At 37.4% G+C, this 17,327-nt stretch overlaps 1 protein-coding gene across 3 annotated transcripts in view; it reads left to right on the top strand.

Annotated features, from left to right (window-relative positions):
* The window catches only part of ATF6 (activating transcription factor 6), a 222,639-nt gene that overhangs the window by 32,393 nt on the left and 172,919 nt on the right, over window positions 1-17,327 (top strand). For all 3 annotated transcript variants that reach the window (XM_082655486.1, XM_082655485.1, XM_082655484.1), the window contains exons 8-9: window positions 12,393-12,578; window positions 13,509-13,600. In XM_082655486.1, the coding sequence (XP_082511612.1) occupies window positions 12,393-12,578; window positions 13,509-13,600 (278 nt within the window). The remainder of the gene's footprint in view (window positions 1-12,392; window positions 12,579-13,508; window positions 13,601-17,327) is intronic.

Raw genomic sequence — 17,327 nt, 5'->3', positions numbered from 1 at the left:
TGTGTCTGGTGCAAGAGACCAAAAGACGATTAGAATAAAGTTTCTGGTCAACCGGCACGGAGGTTTTTTTGCTTATTTTTCCTTGGCTAGCATGTCAGGAAGTGAGCCAAGCCTTTTCAGTATGAGTTTTCTGGTAGAGGTTTTGACTTAATGTTTATTTCAAGTAAAGAAACATCAGTCTGGCCTATCTGCTGGCCAAGCCATTCAGGAACCCAGAGTAAATCTGTTCCAGAAGGAGCTGCAGAAAACTTTGATCTGCTCATGTATATAGTCTTCTGTGAACTCAATAGTGCATGTGTTTGTTAGATTCAAGTCCTGTTAAATTAGGATAAATTTGAGTTAGTATAAATTTCTGGTTTAAAATGGCCAAAATGAAAAATTTTTCAAGTGTTTTTTTTTGTTTTTAAACCAAAGGTCTGGTGAAAAAGTTGTAATTCAGCACCAAAAAAAAAAAAAAAAGTGCATCAGTCTTTTGTGGCTTTGTATTGCTGACATGGCTTCTTTTTTTCTACCTTTTTTGTTCTTTTGTTTGGCTAGTTTCACTCTCCAGAGGCCTGCTACTGCCATTAAGTAGCGTTTTTAGCATACCATATTCTGCAGACTACATTAAGTGCCACATTTTCTGTTATGAAACAGTTTGCCTGGTTCAAATTATAATCTCACTCTTTCTGCCTTTTGCTGGTAAATCTGTTCTGTTTAACTCTTGGAAACCTCATCTAAGTTTTCAAGAAATATGGTTGGTTTTTGGCTGTGATCCTAATGGAAAAAATGAACATGGTCTCTTATTTCAGTGTAGACATTCTCTTAAGCAGTTTCTTAGTAAATGGTAATCTTGGAACTACAAAGATGCCTTCATGGGAAAGCATGCTTATCTTTCTTTAAAGTGCTATTGAATGTGACCAAACATCAAACCAAGGGCTTGGAAAACAGCAGTCTGTTTAAATCTGCATTTAGTACTTCCGCCTACCCGTTATAATTCCATAAAGTTCATGAGACATTACGGTCCTGGTTTTAAGGCTGTGGAGCTACATTGTTCTGGTGATTGGGACAACAGAGCAGGAAAAAAAAGTGGTGAAATTCTATTCTACATGTTCCATAGTGGGTCAACGTGGAGCAAAAACCCTTAATAGAAATCAGTTGGTGGGAACAATGGAAAGAAAATGATCAGGAACTAGGTCAGAACTAGAAATAACATCAGATAGGAGGCTGATGAAGGGGTACAGGCTATACTGACAGGAGGCCCAGGTCTTCCTCTCAGCCCATTCACTCTGTTGAGCATCTTCCAAACCCTTTATTACTTTGGACCCTCTGTCTAATTCTTTACTTAGTGACCTGACCTCTTCCATCCCAGTCCCTATCCTTTGGAAGTCCCTGCCCTGGGTCACTAGAACCATCATGAGAAGGTAGTTGATGGGGGGATCCCTTTCCACTGTCCTTCAAATATTTGAATGGTGTGAAGGGGATTCCCCTAGCATACATACCAAATTAAAACTTTGTGTTTGTTTCCTATGGAGACAGTGTTATACAGTTAAGTTCAAGATTTCAGGTATTGTTAGTATTGTCACCACTGAGGTAATGTGACACTGGCCCAGATGGGTGCTGTGCACACAGTGTTCCTTTGCAGCAGTGGAGGAATTGACTACTCTTTTTTTTTTTTTTAAATGTTGAGCCTTCTTTTAATTTATTTATTTTTATTTTTGACTGTGTTGGGTCTTCGTATCTGTGCGAGGGCTTTCTCTAGTTGTGGCAAGCGGGGGTTACTCTTCATCGCGGTGCGCGGGCCTCTCACTGTCGCGGCCTCCTCTTGTTGCGGAGCACAGGTTCCAGACGCGCAGGCTCAGTAGTTGTGGCTCACGGGCCTAGTCGCTCCACGGCATGTGGGATCTTCCCAGACCAGGGCTCAAACCCGTGTCCCCTGCATTAGCAGGCAGATTCTCAACCACTGCGCCACCAGGGAAGCCCAAGGGAATTGACTACCTTTACAGCAAAGAGTAAGCAAGCCTCCTAATTGTCCCGAGGAAGATGTTACCTTATCTCTCAAGGTTTCAACCCTGAGAAATGGCCTAGGCAAAGAGTGGTCAGGGCCTTGTATTCTTGTTGTACCCAGGAGGACATGTGTAGCATGACTCACAGGGGAGCCCCTAAAGGAGTATCTTCCAAGAAAAATATGAATCTAAAATAATCTGTTTACAATGCAAAGCAGTGCAGAGAAACTCTTAGAAAAATGGAGAGTGCCTATGTTCTATTTCAGAAAAAAAAAAAAGTGTAACTTTTACTGACACTTAAGCTGCTTATTTTATCTGTAACACCCAAGAAGAGATACTCTGTTGGGTCAAGGTGTGAGCTAAATATCCTTAAATTGTGTGGGTACCTCAGATCTAAGAAGGTGAATAATGAGTAGATACTTTTTAGTAACTAAAGTCTTTAACAGAAACATTGAGATCATGATATTTCTTCAGGCTATAAAGTAGAGGAATCCATCAGAACAAATTCAACAGGAAGATTTGGAGATCTGAAAAGCTATCCACATTCTAGTAAAAAAAAAAAAATCACTTCTGTGTTGACTACTTTTTGGCTTTGCTGCTACCAGGGACTCTGCAAATAAAAGAAAAACATGCTTTGTTAAAATATTTGCAGTTCCTTTTTAGATGGAAATTTGGGGCTTCTAAAAATTTATCTTGAATAAAGACGTTGGCAAGTAATCTCATTTGTGTTTACAGTATCTTTGAAATGGGAAGTGAACAGAAGGTTTCTTCTTTTTTTCCCTGATGTGTTGCATTAGGTTAGATTTATGTTGTGGCGACTTTAACGTTCTTTATTCTGTATTTTTCAGTGTAGCATCTTGATAAGGTTAATAAATAATTATTTTTAGAGGGGTGCTGATTTATATCAATAAATAATTAAATACTTCTTTCCTTTCTCTGATTTCCCTTCTTGTAACCTGTCCCTGGAGACTCATTCTTAAGGAGACAGTCCTCCCATGCCCTAGATGCTTTCTAGCCATTTTGTTCCTCTGCTCAGAAGCAGTCACTGTTACTAGTATTTTATGCATTCTTCCTGAGACAGTTCTTTAATATATAAGTATTTGTCTTTTTCCCTATTTACCTATTTTATGGAAATGGTAACATACTATAAATATAAACACTGTCCTGTACCTTGCTTTTCTCACTTAATACATCTTAGAGATTTTTTCCACATCAGTACATAAAAAGTTTTCCTATTTTTTTAATAGATGCATGGTAGTCTTACTTCACAGGGTGCCATACTCATTTAAGAGTTTTGCAGGTTTTTTCTTTGTAAACATTCCTCCACTGAATAACTTGTTACTTATTTCATTTTGTTCATGTGCAAGTATACCTGTAGGAGAAATTCCTGTAATTGGAATTGGAGAGTCAGAAGGTCGGTAGTTTTTCACCTTAGGGGTAAACTGTTCTACACAGTTGTAATTTGTTCTTCCACTTTCAGCGTATGAGAGCGACAGTTACAGGGTTTCTTAATGGAGCCCATAGATAGGTTTCAGTGTTTACATAAACATGTTCCCTTTTCTTGGCCTCACTCATTCCTTGCATAATTATTTGTAACACTTTGTGTGCCTGTACACTTGTCTGGAAAGAGAGTCCATAGCTTCCTAATGGCCTTTTGAGGTGAATGAAAGTCCTTGGTTGTTTGGTTTTCTAATAGCTTAATTGAGCTAACTTTCATACACCATAGAGTTTGCCCTTTTAAAATGTACTATTTAATGGTTGCTTAGTATATTCCCAGAGTTGTGCTACTATCACTGCTGTCTAATTCCGGAATATTTCATCACCCTAGAAAGAAACTCCATTCCCATTAACAGTCATTCCTCATCCCCCAACCTCCACAGCCCCTGGCAACTACTTACTGATCTGCTCTCTGTGTGGAGTTGTCTATTCTGGACATTTCATTTCAATGGAATTATACATGATGTAGCTGTTGTGTATGACATCTTTCAGTTACCATAATATTTTTCAAGGGACGTTCATGTTGTGACATGTATCTTACTCCTTTTTATGGCCAAATAATATTCCATTGTTCCGATATACCACATTTGGATTATCCATTCATCAGTTGATGGACATTTGGATGGTCTCCACTTTTTGGCTGTTATGAATAATGCTGCTTTGAGCATTCATGTACAAGTTTTCATAGTCTTTTAAAAACAATTTTTAGTATATAAAGTGTTTACAAAAAAGAAAAATGCAAGTTAATCCAGCAATCAAATGGACAAAATAAGTGAATAGATAATTTACAAAGGAGTATGGCAAATTATTTCAATGAAAGGATCAATAGCTATATAGTCTTAGAAGGTGTATGTTCTCCAGAACGTTACTGCTTTACAAATATGTGAAAGAATATTAATTGTTAACAAAAGAGGACTTTTGACTGGTTAAAGGTGGTTAACAAATGGTACTCAAAGATTAAACCTGTTATGGTTAAAATTTTCTGTGGCTCTTACCCCCCCGCCCCTTGATTATGAGTTCTAAAGGAAAGTTTCTTTTTTCGTTTCCTGTAACTCCTTGGTGTTATGTGTGCACTGCAGCCATTTGTATGTGTGTGTGTGTGTGTGTGTGTGTGTGTGTACATGTGTATTAGACTTTGTATATTGTAATAACTTCAAATTTTAAAATGTTGCAAAAACAAAAGTAGTGCAGAGAACACCCACGTGCCTTTACCTGGGTTCACCTATTGTTAACATTTTACCACATTTGCTTTATTAGTTCATGTTATCTATCTGCCTGTCTATCCATCTGTCAATACATACATACTCAGATTTTTTCCTGAACTATTTTAGAGGAACTTACATTCCTCATAGTCCTTTACCCCTAGGTATTTCAGTGTGTATTTCCTCAGGATAGGGATATTCTCTTACATACCTGCAGTACAGACCCATAAATTTATGTTTGTAAAATACTTTATTCAAATGTCAATGTTACAGTTTTATCAGTTCAGTTTTTTTCTCTCCAATACAGGATCCAGTTTAGGGTCAGATATTGCATATAGATGTCATGTCTCTTTAGCTTCTTTTAATCTGGAACATTTCCACAGCCTTTGTCTTTTTATTTTATTTTATTTTATTTTGCATTATGCGGGCCTCTCACTGTTGTGGCCTCTCCCGTTGCGGAGCACAGGCTCCGGATGCGCAGACCCAGGGGCCATGGCTCACGGGCCCAGCTGCTCCGCGGCATGTGGGATCTTCCCAGACCGGGGCACGAACCCGTGTCCCCTGCATCGGCAGGCGGACTCTCAACCACTGCGCCACCAGGGAAGCCCCAGCCTTTGTCTTTTTGACACCTTTGAGAAATTCATCTCTTTTCTAATATAGTTTTTTTAAAAAATTAATTAATTAATAAGTTAATTTGGCTGCATGGGGTCTTTGTTGCTGTGTGCGGGCTTTCTCTAGTTGCGACGAATGGGGGCTACTTTTTGTTGTGGTGCGCGGGCTTCTCGTTGCAGTGGCTTCTCTTGTTGTGGAGCAAGGGCTCTAGAGCGCAGGCTCAGTAGTTGTGGCGCACGGGCTTAGTTGTTCTGCGGCATGTGGGATTTTCCCGGACCAGGGCTCAAATCCGTGTCCCCTGCATTGGCAGGCGGACTCTCAACCACTGCAGCACCAGGGAAGCCCCTCTAATATAGTTTTGATAAGTGCTTCACATTTATTTTTGCATAGTCCTATTTGATTCTCACAGCATCCTTGTAAAGTAGGCTTTATTCCCATTTTACCATTGAATGAATCAATTGGTTAAATATTTCAGCCAAGGCCATATTACTTAGATGGCTAATATTGATAAAGTGGTATGTGCCAGACACTTTCTAAGTGCATAAAACCTCCTGTTGGCCTTTTGAGGTGAATGAGAGTCCTGATAAATGCAGAATAAGGAGCAGTCTGAGCGATCTTGGGAGGAGATTAGATTTTTATTCTTAGGCTCTGTTTTTCTGCTTTTGTAGGAATTAAGTGAGATTTCCATATTTTGTCTGTTTTTATTTTAGTCTGATATTTAAAATTTGAAATGTGTAAAAACAGGAGATGGAATGAGGACAGATATTTTCAATATTACTTTAGTTGCGCAGTTTATCGGAGCAGCTGTGAGGCACATTGTCGTTGGAATTAAGAATTTTTGCCTCCTCACCCAGTTTATTCATAGCTGCAGGATGTTTCTTTTTACTGACACTTACGTGTATGGTACATTACAGTTTGCAGAGAACCTTCATGTCCATTACTCATTTGATCCTCACCTCAATCATATGACCTGCGATAATGGAGTTAGGATTTAAGCCTAGGCCTTCTCTGAGTCCAGTGCTGTTGTCATTACTCTGTGCTGCATTAATGGGGCTTTCAAGGCAGCCCTGAAGCAGTGCAAACTTCAAATTACCTACATCTTGAAACTTGCTGCTCCCTCTTCTCTCCCTCTGCAAATGTATTCTCTTAATTAAAAAAAAACATTCAAGCAGATGGTTTTACCTCTTGAGAGACAAAGCATAAAGATTGACCTTATTTGAACAATCTGGTATCAAATAAAACAGCAAAGTTAATATCATCCATATTTTATGATACAGTAGTCATTATTGTGCTACATGGTAATTAAGCACACATGTTTAACATCAGTGCTAGAACCATTTTGTTTTTGGATTGGATGAGACCTTTAGAGGATTAAAGCGGTGGCTTTAAAGTTTTTGTCCACAATCCACAGTAAGAAACGTATTTTACATTTCTCTTGACATACACAGTCTAATGAAACAAGAGATAAGCTCTTACTAACTCCCTCTTTTTATTAATGTTTAAATAGACTCTGGGAGAAGAAATGATTTTTCTAAGATCTTCCAATTAATTTATTGCAGTGCTGGGACAAGAATTAAGAACTTCTGACTTCTGGGATTTCCCTGGTGGTCCAGCAGTTAAGAATCTGTGCACCCAATGCAGGGGACCCAGGTTCAATCCCTGGTTAGGAAACTAGATTCCACATGCCGCAAGTAAAGATCCCGTATGCCACAACTAAGACCCGGTGCAGCCAAATAAATAAATAAATATATATATTTTTAAAAAAGGTCCACATCCGAAGTGAGAGAGGAGCATTGACATATATACACTACCAAATGTAAAATAGATAGCTAGTGGGAAGCAGCCGCATAGCACAGGGAGATCAGCTCGGTGCTTTGTGACCACCTAGAGGGGTGGGATAGGGAGGGTGGGAGGGAGGTGCAAGAGGGAGGGGATATATGTATATATATAGCTGATTCAATTTGTTATACAGCAGAAAGTAACACAACATTGTAAAGCAATTATACTCCAATAAAGATGTTTTTTTTAAAAAAAAGGTCCTCATCAAAAAAAAAAATCATCAAAAAAACTCCCGACTTCCAGTGTTGTCATTTAAAAAAAAATTTATTTACTTTGTTTTATTTATTTTTGGCTGTGTTGGGTCTTCGTTGCTGTGCATGGGCTTTCTCTAGTTGTGGTGAGCGGGGGCTACTCTTCATTGCAGTGCACAGGCGTCTCATTGCAGTGGTTTTTCTTGTTGTGGAGCATGGGCAAGCAGGCTTCAGTAGTAGTGGCTCGTGGGCTCAGTAGTTGTGGCTCACAGGCTCTAGAGCGCAGGCTCAGTAGTTGTGGCACACGGGCTTAGTTGCTCCGAGGCATGTGGGATCTTCCCGGACCAGGGCTTGCATTGGCAGGCGGATTCTCAACTACTGGACCTCCAGGGAAGCACCCAGTGTTGTCATTTAATGACTAAATTACTATTACTCTTATATAGCTACACCAAGTACTTCTACGGACATATGAAGCAGAGGAGTCATTAACTGAAGGCACAGGAAACTGCTCTGAGGATCTTTGAAGATCCTGTGCACAGGACTAAGATTCCTGCATTCTTCAGGAGGCTTTGCCCATAGTGTGGCTTTCCTGAGGGCATCTGGTGGATACTCTTGTCTTTGCCTCTCTACCAGTTCTTTCTTTTCACTCAGAAGATGGGATTGGATAGGGCAACTTGGACCTACAATCTAGTAGGGATTTTGTCTGTTATCCTTTCTCACTCTGGAAATCTGGGTGAAAATTATCTACTCGACTGCCAATTTAATGGCTCCTGTTACCAGTAATGAAGAGTCTTTATTTAACTTTTAATGAGTAGGAACTAGTTACACCACACACACACACACACACAACTTAATAGAGAGTAAAATAAAATTTTGGCTTTCTGTCATAAGATTTGAGAAGAGTAGATGTAGTATAAGTAAAAATTTTGGTTTTCTGTTTAAAATAATTTTATGAGAAAAAAGGAGTGTACTTAAGATTCTTAAGAGAAATCAAATTGAAATGTTTAATTTATTTGAATATTTAAAATAAGGTTGCCATAAATTAAATTTGCCATTGATTTTTGCTGTACATCTTTTTTAGGATGTATTTATAATAAGTATATTTACTATGATATACAATAATATAATAATTATGTAAATTAAAAGAAGTATTTAAGAAAATTTACTCCTTTGCCTTTTAAATCAATTTCAAATAAAGGTAATTTTTTTTTGTTTGTTTTGCGGTATGCGGGCCTCTCACTGTTGTGGCCTCTCCCGTTGCGGAGCACAGGCTCCAGACGCGCAGGCTCAGCGGCCATGGCTCACGGGCCCAGCCGCTCCGCGGCATGTGGGATCCTCCCGGACTGGGGCACGACCCCGTGTCCCCTGCATTGGCAGGTGGACTCTCAACCACTGCGCCACCAGGGAAGCCCCTTTTTTTTTATTTAATTGAAAAAATTTTTGTTTGACATGATGAAGAGGTTAATCAGTGACAGTTTCTGCTTCATACGTCAGTTGAGAGGGAAAGATTCAGCAAAATGAGAATTAGAACTGACAGATGTGCAGTAAGCCAGTGATTGATTCAGCTGTATGTTATCAGTACTTGATCTCTCTTGAGCTTGTGTGTGATGTTAGAATGTATTTCTTAGCAGTAAATATTTTATTTTAATATCTTTAATTTATAGCGATTCAGGACTTTGAAGCTCATTTCTTAGCAACATCACAGAATCAAGGGTCTAAATAGCCTTATTTTATTTGTAAGAAGAACATAATATCTTATAGTGTTTATTAGTCAGTAACTTAAAATTTAAAAACATAATGGAAAGAGACTTAGAGTTTTGACTCTTAAGTTGATCCAGCCTTCAAAAAGTACTTGTCCATTTGTGAAAGTTCTCCTTTTACGAGTTTCTTTCTTACAGTCAAATAAATGTTTGTTTGGTAGTGAAACACCATATTTTATAGTGCAGTGTCACTAAAGGGAGAATATTTTGCTGCCGTGGAGTTTTTTCTTTTTTCTTTTTCCAAGGCACAATGCTTGGTGGAAGAGTTGTCTGAAGGCAGAATGACCAGAAGCAGTGACTGGCTAGCTGTTCACTCATTTTAGTCATGTTGAATCTTCTCATACGCCCATAAGGGAGATGTGTCAATTGATTAATGGGCCAGAGTATTGATTTTATGTTTGCAGACTGCTAATAGAGGAAAATAAGCTTCTATTCAAGCAGTTCCGTAAGCCTTCAATTTCAAACAGGCACATAATTAAAGTAATCATACAGCTCACTGAGTTTAGAGTTCCATACTGTGACGCAAGACTTCCTGTTTGGTGTTTAAAAGCAGTGGGGAGCTGTTGTATCAGAAGCACTGGGCTTGGAATCAACTGTCCTAAGTTCTAGCCTTGGCTCTTCCACTCTCTAACAGTATCAAATGATAAGGCTTATTTTAAAGAATCTTGAAAACTGTAAAAATTTCAACAAGAGGAGATTAATTAAATGTATTATGGAACATCAAGATAATTGAAATACTATGCTGCCATTCTCATGGCATTTCAGAGATGATCATGATACACTGTATGTTAAAAATTAGTTTACAAAACAGTTATTATAGTGTAATCCTTTTTTTCTTATAAAATGTCATTCCCCATCAAAAAACCAAACAGTATGTGTGTGTTTAATCTGAAAATTATGTTTTTTTTTGCCTAGAATATATAGAATAATTTAAATATTATTTATTTAGATAGCTGAAGATAGCTTGCTGAAATGTAAAGTTGGAACTCTGGTGATTCCTGTGGATTTTATATATTTTTTACTGTATTTATCCTTTGTATTTATTGGTAATATTGAGTATTTACCACATTTTCAGAGCTATTGTGTCTTTTTCTGTGGGAAGAAATGAATATTTGGCCACAGGTGGTTTTCATTTTTTTAGTATGAGGCATGTGCACTGACAGCCTTTGAAACTTCATGCTGTATAAAATGCAGGTGCTTTTATTGTTTACAGAAATCCCTAATCCTTGTTTGAAATTTATTAAATGGTGTGCCATCTGTAAGCCTTCCCAAATTCCATACATTAATTAGCCTTTAAAGTAAGGTTACCTTTTATCTAACTTTTAGTATAAACTCTTCCATCTGGGAACCTTCTCTTTTATGTGTTTGTTCAGCGTTCTGTGTACTTAAGCACTCTAGTATTAAGTATTAATTATGGATACTGGCATTCCAAGTAACAATGAAGATCACTGAGAGTAACAGTAGTTTGAACAAAGTGGCATTGTCCAGAGAATAGTTTGAAATTGATGAATAATCAGTCCATCGTGGCTTTGCCACCTCTGTGTGTGTGTGTGTGTGCGTGCACGTGTGTGTGTGTGTGTGTATTTAGCATTATTGAAGAGTGGGATAGTTATTCCACAGGGAAACTTTATAAATTTGGTAGATGGTTATATAAGTCAGCATTCTTGTGAAGTTTCAGTTAAAAAAGAAAAAAAAAAGGAAAAAATACTCCTCTTGACATCTCATATAATGTTTCTTTTCCTTGTGGATTCTGATTGCTTGGCTGGCTTTGGTATACCTCTGTTTCTAGCAAATGTAGTATGGGGTGGGAATTGTGTTGTTATTTCAAAAGAAATCAGTATTATTTAATTGTATTTACCAATCTGAGTAAGCATTATTAAACACCCACAGTAAAATGTTTATTTTTTTAAAGTCCTTTACAAAACAGAGAACTCAGTAATTCAGTCATCTGTATTCTTACAATAATAAATTTAATATTATTTGGTGCTTTTTATGGACTTTTGCTACCTCACCATCTCTCCCAAATAAATTAGACTAAAATTAAAACAAATAGGTTCCACACCTTAGTTCAGAAAATATGACAAAAATAATTTTGCTCAGTAAGTTTTGATTATGGTAGCTATAGTGGGTCATATTACATAGTTTTGGTTTCCAGGGTATAAAATCTAGGAGGTGAGAGAGAGTCAACATTTTTGAGACAGTTGAGACCATTAGAGTGTTCAGGTGTATCTTCCAAATTATATGGGCATAAGAAATTCAGATAATATAAAAACTCCGAGTGGTTTATCATAGTTAGAGTTTGGACGGTCCTTAATATTAGCTTAGTAGAGGAGACAGCATTCCAAATTGGAACAAACAGTATGAATAAAGGAACGAGTTAGGTGTGTATGAAGATCATGGAGTAGCCTTAAATGTTAAGATTGGAGGGTGTGGTGTGAATAGTTGTGGGGATAGAGAAGTCGGGGGTGGTCACATTATGGAAGATCTTGAAAGCAAAGGTGGGTGGCTAGAATGCATGACTAGCTTGCTTTTGCAATGGAATAGCAAGATTAAAAGGTTTTTAGGGGAAGGAAGTTACCTTAGAAATGGTAGACAGAAGGAGCCTGAAGCCAATTAAAGTAGTTAGGAGGCTATTGTAGTCTAGAGATGAGTTAATGAGTGCCTGCATTAGGAGAATGGCAGTGGAAATAGAAAGGAATGACAGAGACACTTTCACTGGAAGAAACTTGGTCATTAGTATATCCTCAATACATATTTAGTGAGTAAGTGGGAGGTTGAGAGAGGGAGTAAATTTAGACAATGAAAGAAAAATAGGTTACTGGTCACATCTTCCATTATATCCTGAGAGATACCACTGATATAAAATGAATAGATTTTTTCAAAAATAGAGGGAGATAATGAGTTCAGTTTGCACATAGTGAATTTCAAGTGATGGTAACTCTACAAGTAGAAGTGGCCTTATAGGTAATTGGATATATGGTTCTCAAAAATAGTCAATTAATTCAGGGCCTGCGATATAGATTAAAGGTGTCTGTATATAAACATACATATATACGTAGTGTTTCTAAAGGGAAAATTGGAAGATCAATAAATAAGCCTTAGAAAACACCAGAAGAAAACGTTTAACAGGTTTTAGAAGGCCTTATTTAATCATTTGATTTCAATTTACTTTGAGTAATATTTTTTAAAACAACCAGTAACCTGTGTTTTGAACAATTTGTTAAAAGATAATTGTAAAAATCAGTATATTCTTAACTGATCTGATCCTAAAATCCAAATATTTTGATTCACCGTAACTTTTCCTAGATTGCTGTGCTAAGGAGGCAGCAACGTATGATAAAAAATCGAGAGTCAGCTTGTCAGTCCCGCAAGAAGAAGAAAGAATACATGCTAGGTTTAGAGGCAAGGTTAAAGGCTGCCCTTCTGGAGAATGAGAAGCTGAAGAAAGAGAACGGATCCCTGAAGCGGCAGCTGGATGAAGTTGTATCAGAGGTGAGTGATGGTTGTGATACAGCCAGGATAATGGGTTAAAGTGTTCTTTTTTTTCTGATAAATCAATTGGAAATTTTACATTTTAAATTAAATTGTGTAAAATAATAGTACTAGGAAAAGGCAGGCACGATAAACCCCAAAACATTTGTAGTAAGGATAAAGTATTGGAAAGAGGAGGTTTTGAATTGTACCTCACAAGCTGTATACAAAAGTTGTCTTCTTTTCCTGGGTTTCTCCTCACTTATTACCATAGCACTCTCTTGTTTTTTTTTTTGACTAAATGAATCATATTGGGGCTCCTAAATAGTCCCACTAGGTCTTCCCTTTTAAAAAAGAAAACAATACAAAATAAAAACTTGTTAATGTTTTCTTGGTCTACATGACCACTATTATGTTTTCTATTTTGTTGCCATGCTGGTCCCAGCAAGGTTAATCTTCTCCTCAGTTCTGTTGATGAAATCTGCTGCTTTCAGGATTTCCTACTGCAGTGCTGTCCTGAACCAAATTGATGCCTCTGCCTACTGAGTGGGGCTTCTTATATTGCTCTTTCTATCTTTCCTTGAGCATATGGGAATATTCCATTATGTTACTGAAAACAATGATTTAATAGGGAGACAAACCACAGAAGTATCTTAGGATTCTTTGAAGATCCATAAAATTATAAAAATGGTTGAATTCTTTCCTTTTGGGTGAGGATGCCTCTGCCACAGGGTGGCTGCTATGTTTCTTCTCTCCTGCTACTCTCCTTTTCTCTCTCTCTGGAAAGTTCTGCTCTAGTCTTTTGGAAAGTACTATTTCCTCACATTTGCGTTTTGGTTTTTTGTTTAAGTATTCACATAACTGGTGAAGAGGAGAGTTGTTGTCTCAGATGTTGCTTTTTGTGAGATTGATCTGTAGTTCAATTGTATTTCATATGGTCCTTTTCTTTAGAACCAGAGGCTTAAAGTTCCCAGTCCGAAGCGAAGAGCTATCTGTGTGATGATAGTTTTGGCATTTGTAATACTGAACTATGGACCCATGAGGTAAGTGTATAGATATTTATTTTGGATACTAATGCTAAAAATTTAAATTCTTGTTATTTATTATTCTAGCTCTAGTCATAAGCTAGGGAAAAATGGATTTGTTTTGTTCTTCACCTAGGTCTGGCAGAAAGTTCATGTTTTTTAATGAAGAAAGCCTTAAGTTATTCAACAGATCACTGATGAAGCAGAATAATGAACTGATTAGGATCATGGGCATTGAAATTAGACTGCCTGAGTTCAAATCCTATCTCCTCCACTTAGTAACTTTGTTGTCTTAGGCAAGTTACTTAATCTCTCTATGCCTCAGTTACTTACTTTTAAAATGTGTTTATAAGAATAATATTACCTACCTCAGTACTATGATACTTGAGTATCAGAGATTATAAGGCACTTGGGTGGCTTCCTCCCTAGCTATAAAATAAGTAGGTAGAGCAATAATTCTCAGTTTCTTCTTTAGTAGATTTGGAATGTGAATCAGTATAAATATTTTAAGGATCTAGCTGAACTTGGTTCAGGTTTTCAGCTAAATCACAGCTAAGAAATGCTGCTTTTGTGTTGGAGTCATAGAATACTAGAATTCAAAGGGATCTTAGAAATCATCTTTTTCAGACTCCCACTAACCATGGCACACTCAACACATGAACAAAATCAGCATCCTAGGTGTTGGGGAGTCAAGAGTAGTTAGACAGGGGCCGTGCCTTTAAAGATGTCGTGATCCAGCTGGAGGAGAGACATGTAAAAGGATGACTACAGGATAATGTGATGAATGTCATAACATCAGTATGAACAAAGTACTAAAAGAATATAAATGAGAATATGGATTCCTTGAGGAGAAGGTTCATGTCATATTGATAGATGCTCAAAACATTTTTTTGTTGAATGACAGAATGGTAAGGGACATCCCATAGAGGAAGCTGAATCTTAAAGTGTGATGACAGTCTGCCAGGTGGAAAGTATGGGAAAGGCATGCCAAGCAGAGGGAGCAGCATGATAAAAGGCACAATTATGAAATGGCCTGACATTTTCAGAAAAAAAATGAAAAATTCAGTGCATTTTTATATATGTGGGAGTGTGTATGAGGAAATATGGCTAGCAGTATAAGTGGGGGCCAGATAATGAAGGGCCTTGTATGCTGCTATTTACAGTGCTACTATAAACCAGGCATTCCTGAGTTTTTAGGCAGAGGGTAACATAATCAGTTTTGTATCTTAGGAAGATGACTCTGAGGGTGGCATTGAGAATGGATTGGATGGAGGAGAAACTATTGGCAGAGACAGCATTAGGAGGCTGTTGGTGTATTTAAGGTAATAGGTGAGAGCCTGAACTTAGACTATGGTGATGGAAAGGATGGACTATCTCAGGGTACATCTCTGAGATAGACTCTGTGGGATTTGATGACGAATACAGTGTGGAGCATGAGGAAGAAAAGAGAGAAATTAAACATAATTCCAAAATTTCTATCTTGAAGGACTGAATGGTGATGCTGTAATAGGAGGTAGCCAACATAGAAAGATGAATAGTTTTATGATGGAAGACAATGGTTTTTATTAGTAGTATGGGAAATTTGAGATAGTGACTAGATATTGGGAATTACCATGATAGATAGGTAGATAGACAAACAGAGATGTTAGTGGAATAGCTGAGATTATCCAAGGAGAAAAATAGAGGAAGAAGAGTAATAAGAATCTGAGGGAATCAGCATGAGCAGTAGATTGACTCAGGAAAAGAAACTTAAGAGTGAATAGGGTTAGGTATAGAATGAGAAGAGAATGGTTTTCTGAAGCTAAGGATGAAAAGAGTTTTAAGAGGGGCTTGAGCAGTGACATCACATGCTGAGGGCTTGAGAGAGGCAGAAAGCTGAGACAGGAACATTGAATTTGGTAATTAGCAGGTCAGTAGTAATCTTGGAAAGCAGATTTATTAGGGAGAGGAGCGAAATCTATATTAAAATTAGTTGAGAACTGAAATAAGTTGAATTAATCTCTTTTATTAATAAAACTTTATTATAAAGGTTTTCAGACAGAGAAATTAGAGAAAAATAGTATAATGAACCCCTTTTTTCACATGTTTGATGGGCAAACTAGGTCACTCCTATTTTATTCCTATGTAGTTGGTTTCTAAAAAATAAAATATAGATCTCGTATTGGACTTTTGTTATTGTTTGGTGTTAGCACAGTTCCCCAGAGCATTTGATACCTCATCATGGAGCCCCAGAGACCTATCTACTTTTTAATTAGTTCACTAAGGCAACTCAGTGAAAAGAAGGCATAATTCTGAGTTGACTTATTTTTGAAAGTCCACACTATATTAGACAAGTTACATAGAATATGCTGAAGAGATACCTGGAGTAAGCCTTTGAATTATTAAAAAATTATTTTACTACTTTATTCATTATTTACTCTTGACATTTTACCCATATTTTTCATATTAAAATTATTTTGTCATTTTAATTTTTGTATTTGAGGACTGGGACTTCTTTATTCATGAAGATCTATCTCTTGATTAATAAAGGAGAAAAGAGACATGCTAATCAAAACTTTGTCATCCTGACTTAGGAACTTGAAAATAATTAAATTCCTTGAATAAAGTGAATCAGATTACTGTGGAGTGAATACAGAGTCACTAACAGCTCTCAAAATGAAGCGTTTTTACTGGGACCCTCAGTACCAGAGGGGGCTTCATGGGTGTAGGCCATTTGTTAGAACTTCTCCAGCTACACTCATTTCTTCCTTTCAAAGTCTCTTTTATATAATGACTTTTCCCACTGACTTTCCTCTGTGACTTTTGCCACAGCCATTGAGGATAACAGAGCCATAGGTTTCAATTATTATCTTATATTTAAATACCAGTTTTTAAAGGTGACCATTAGTAGATATACCCTGAAGATTCTTTTATCATTACAGAGGCTGCTACTTTTCCTTCTCCTTTTGAATGCTCTTTGGACTACCTGGAACCCCAGGGCTCTACACTTTGAGAACTGCTGCCATAATTAATTTAACCATTTTCCTATTAATGGGCATTTAAATTATTTCCATACACACACACACACACACACACACACACACACACACGGTATTGTTTACATACATGGAGTCTGTATTGTGTGTGTGTGTGTGGAGAGAGAGAGAGTAGTAGACTGGAGTTAGAAGGCATGAATATCTGAAATTGTAATAGATTCTGCCAAATTGCCTTCCAAAAAGACTGTCCCAGTTTACACTCCCACCAGCAAGTGAAAGGAAGATCTATTTCTCTACACCTTTCCTAACATGGATATTGTAAGTGTTTTTTAATATTTACGTATCTTCTGGATCAAAAATGTTATCTTAACATTTTTGCAGCCACGGTGGCCTCCTTGCTCTTCCTCAAACACACTAATGATGTTCCTGCTTCAGTTTCTTCACATTTATTATCCCTACTGCCTGGAATGCTCTTCTCCAGTGGCCTTCCTTCAAGTGTTAGCTCAAATGCCACCTCAATGAGACTGTCCTGGACTGCCTTCTCTAAATTGCCACCCCTGCTCCTGCCACCACACTTCCTATTCTCTTTTTTCTTTTCTCCATAGTACCTCTTGTCTTCTAGTATACTGTATAATTTACTTATTTATTTTCTTTATTTCCTTGCAGAGATTTTCATCTGTTTTTTGTTTTACAGTGCTTAGAACAGAGCCTGGCACATAGTGGTCTCTCAATAAATATTTTTGGTATGAATGAATATGTTCCCCCTACCC

Source organism: Grampus griseus (genome assembly GCF_964374135.1).
Source record: "Grampus griseus genome assembly, chromosome: 1".
Classification (NCBI taxonomy): domain Eukaryota; kingdom Metazoa; phylum Chordata; class Mammalia; order Artiodactyla; family Delphinidae; genus Grampus; species Grampus griseus.
The sequence above is the reverse complement of the archived record's forward strand: the minus strand, read 5'-3'. Positions and strand labels throughout refer to the sequence as shown.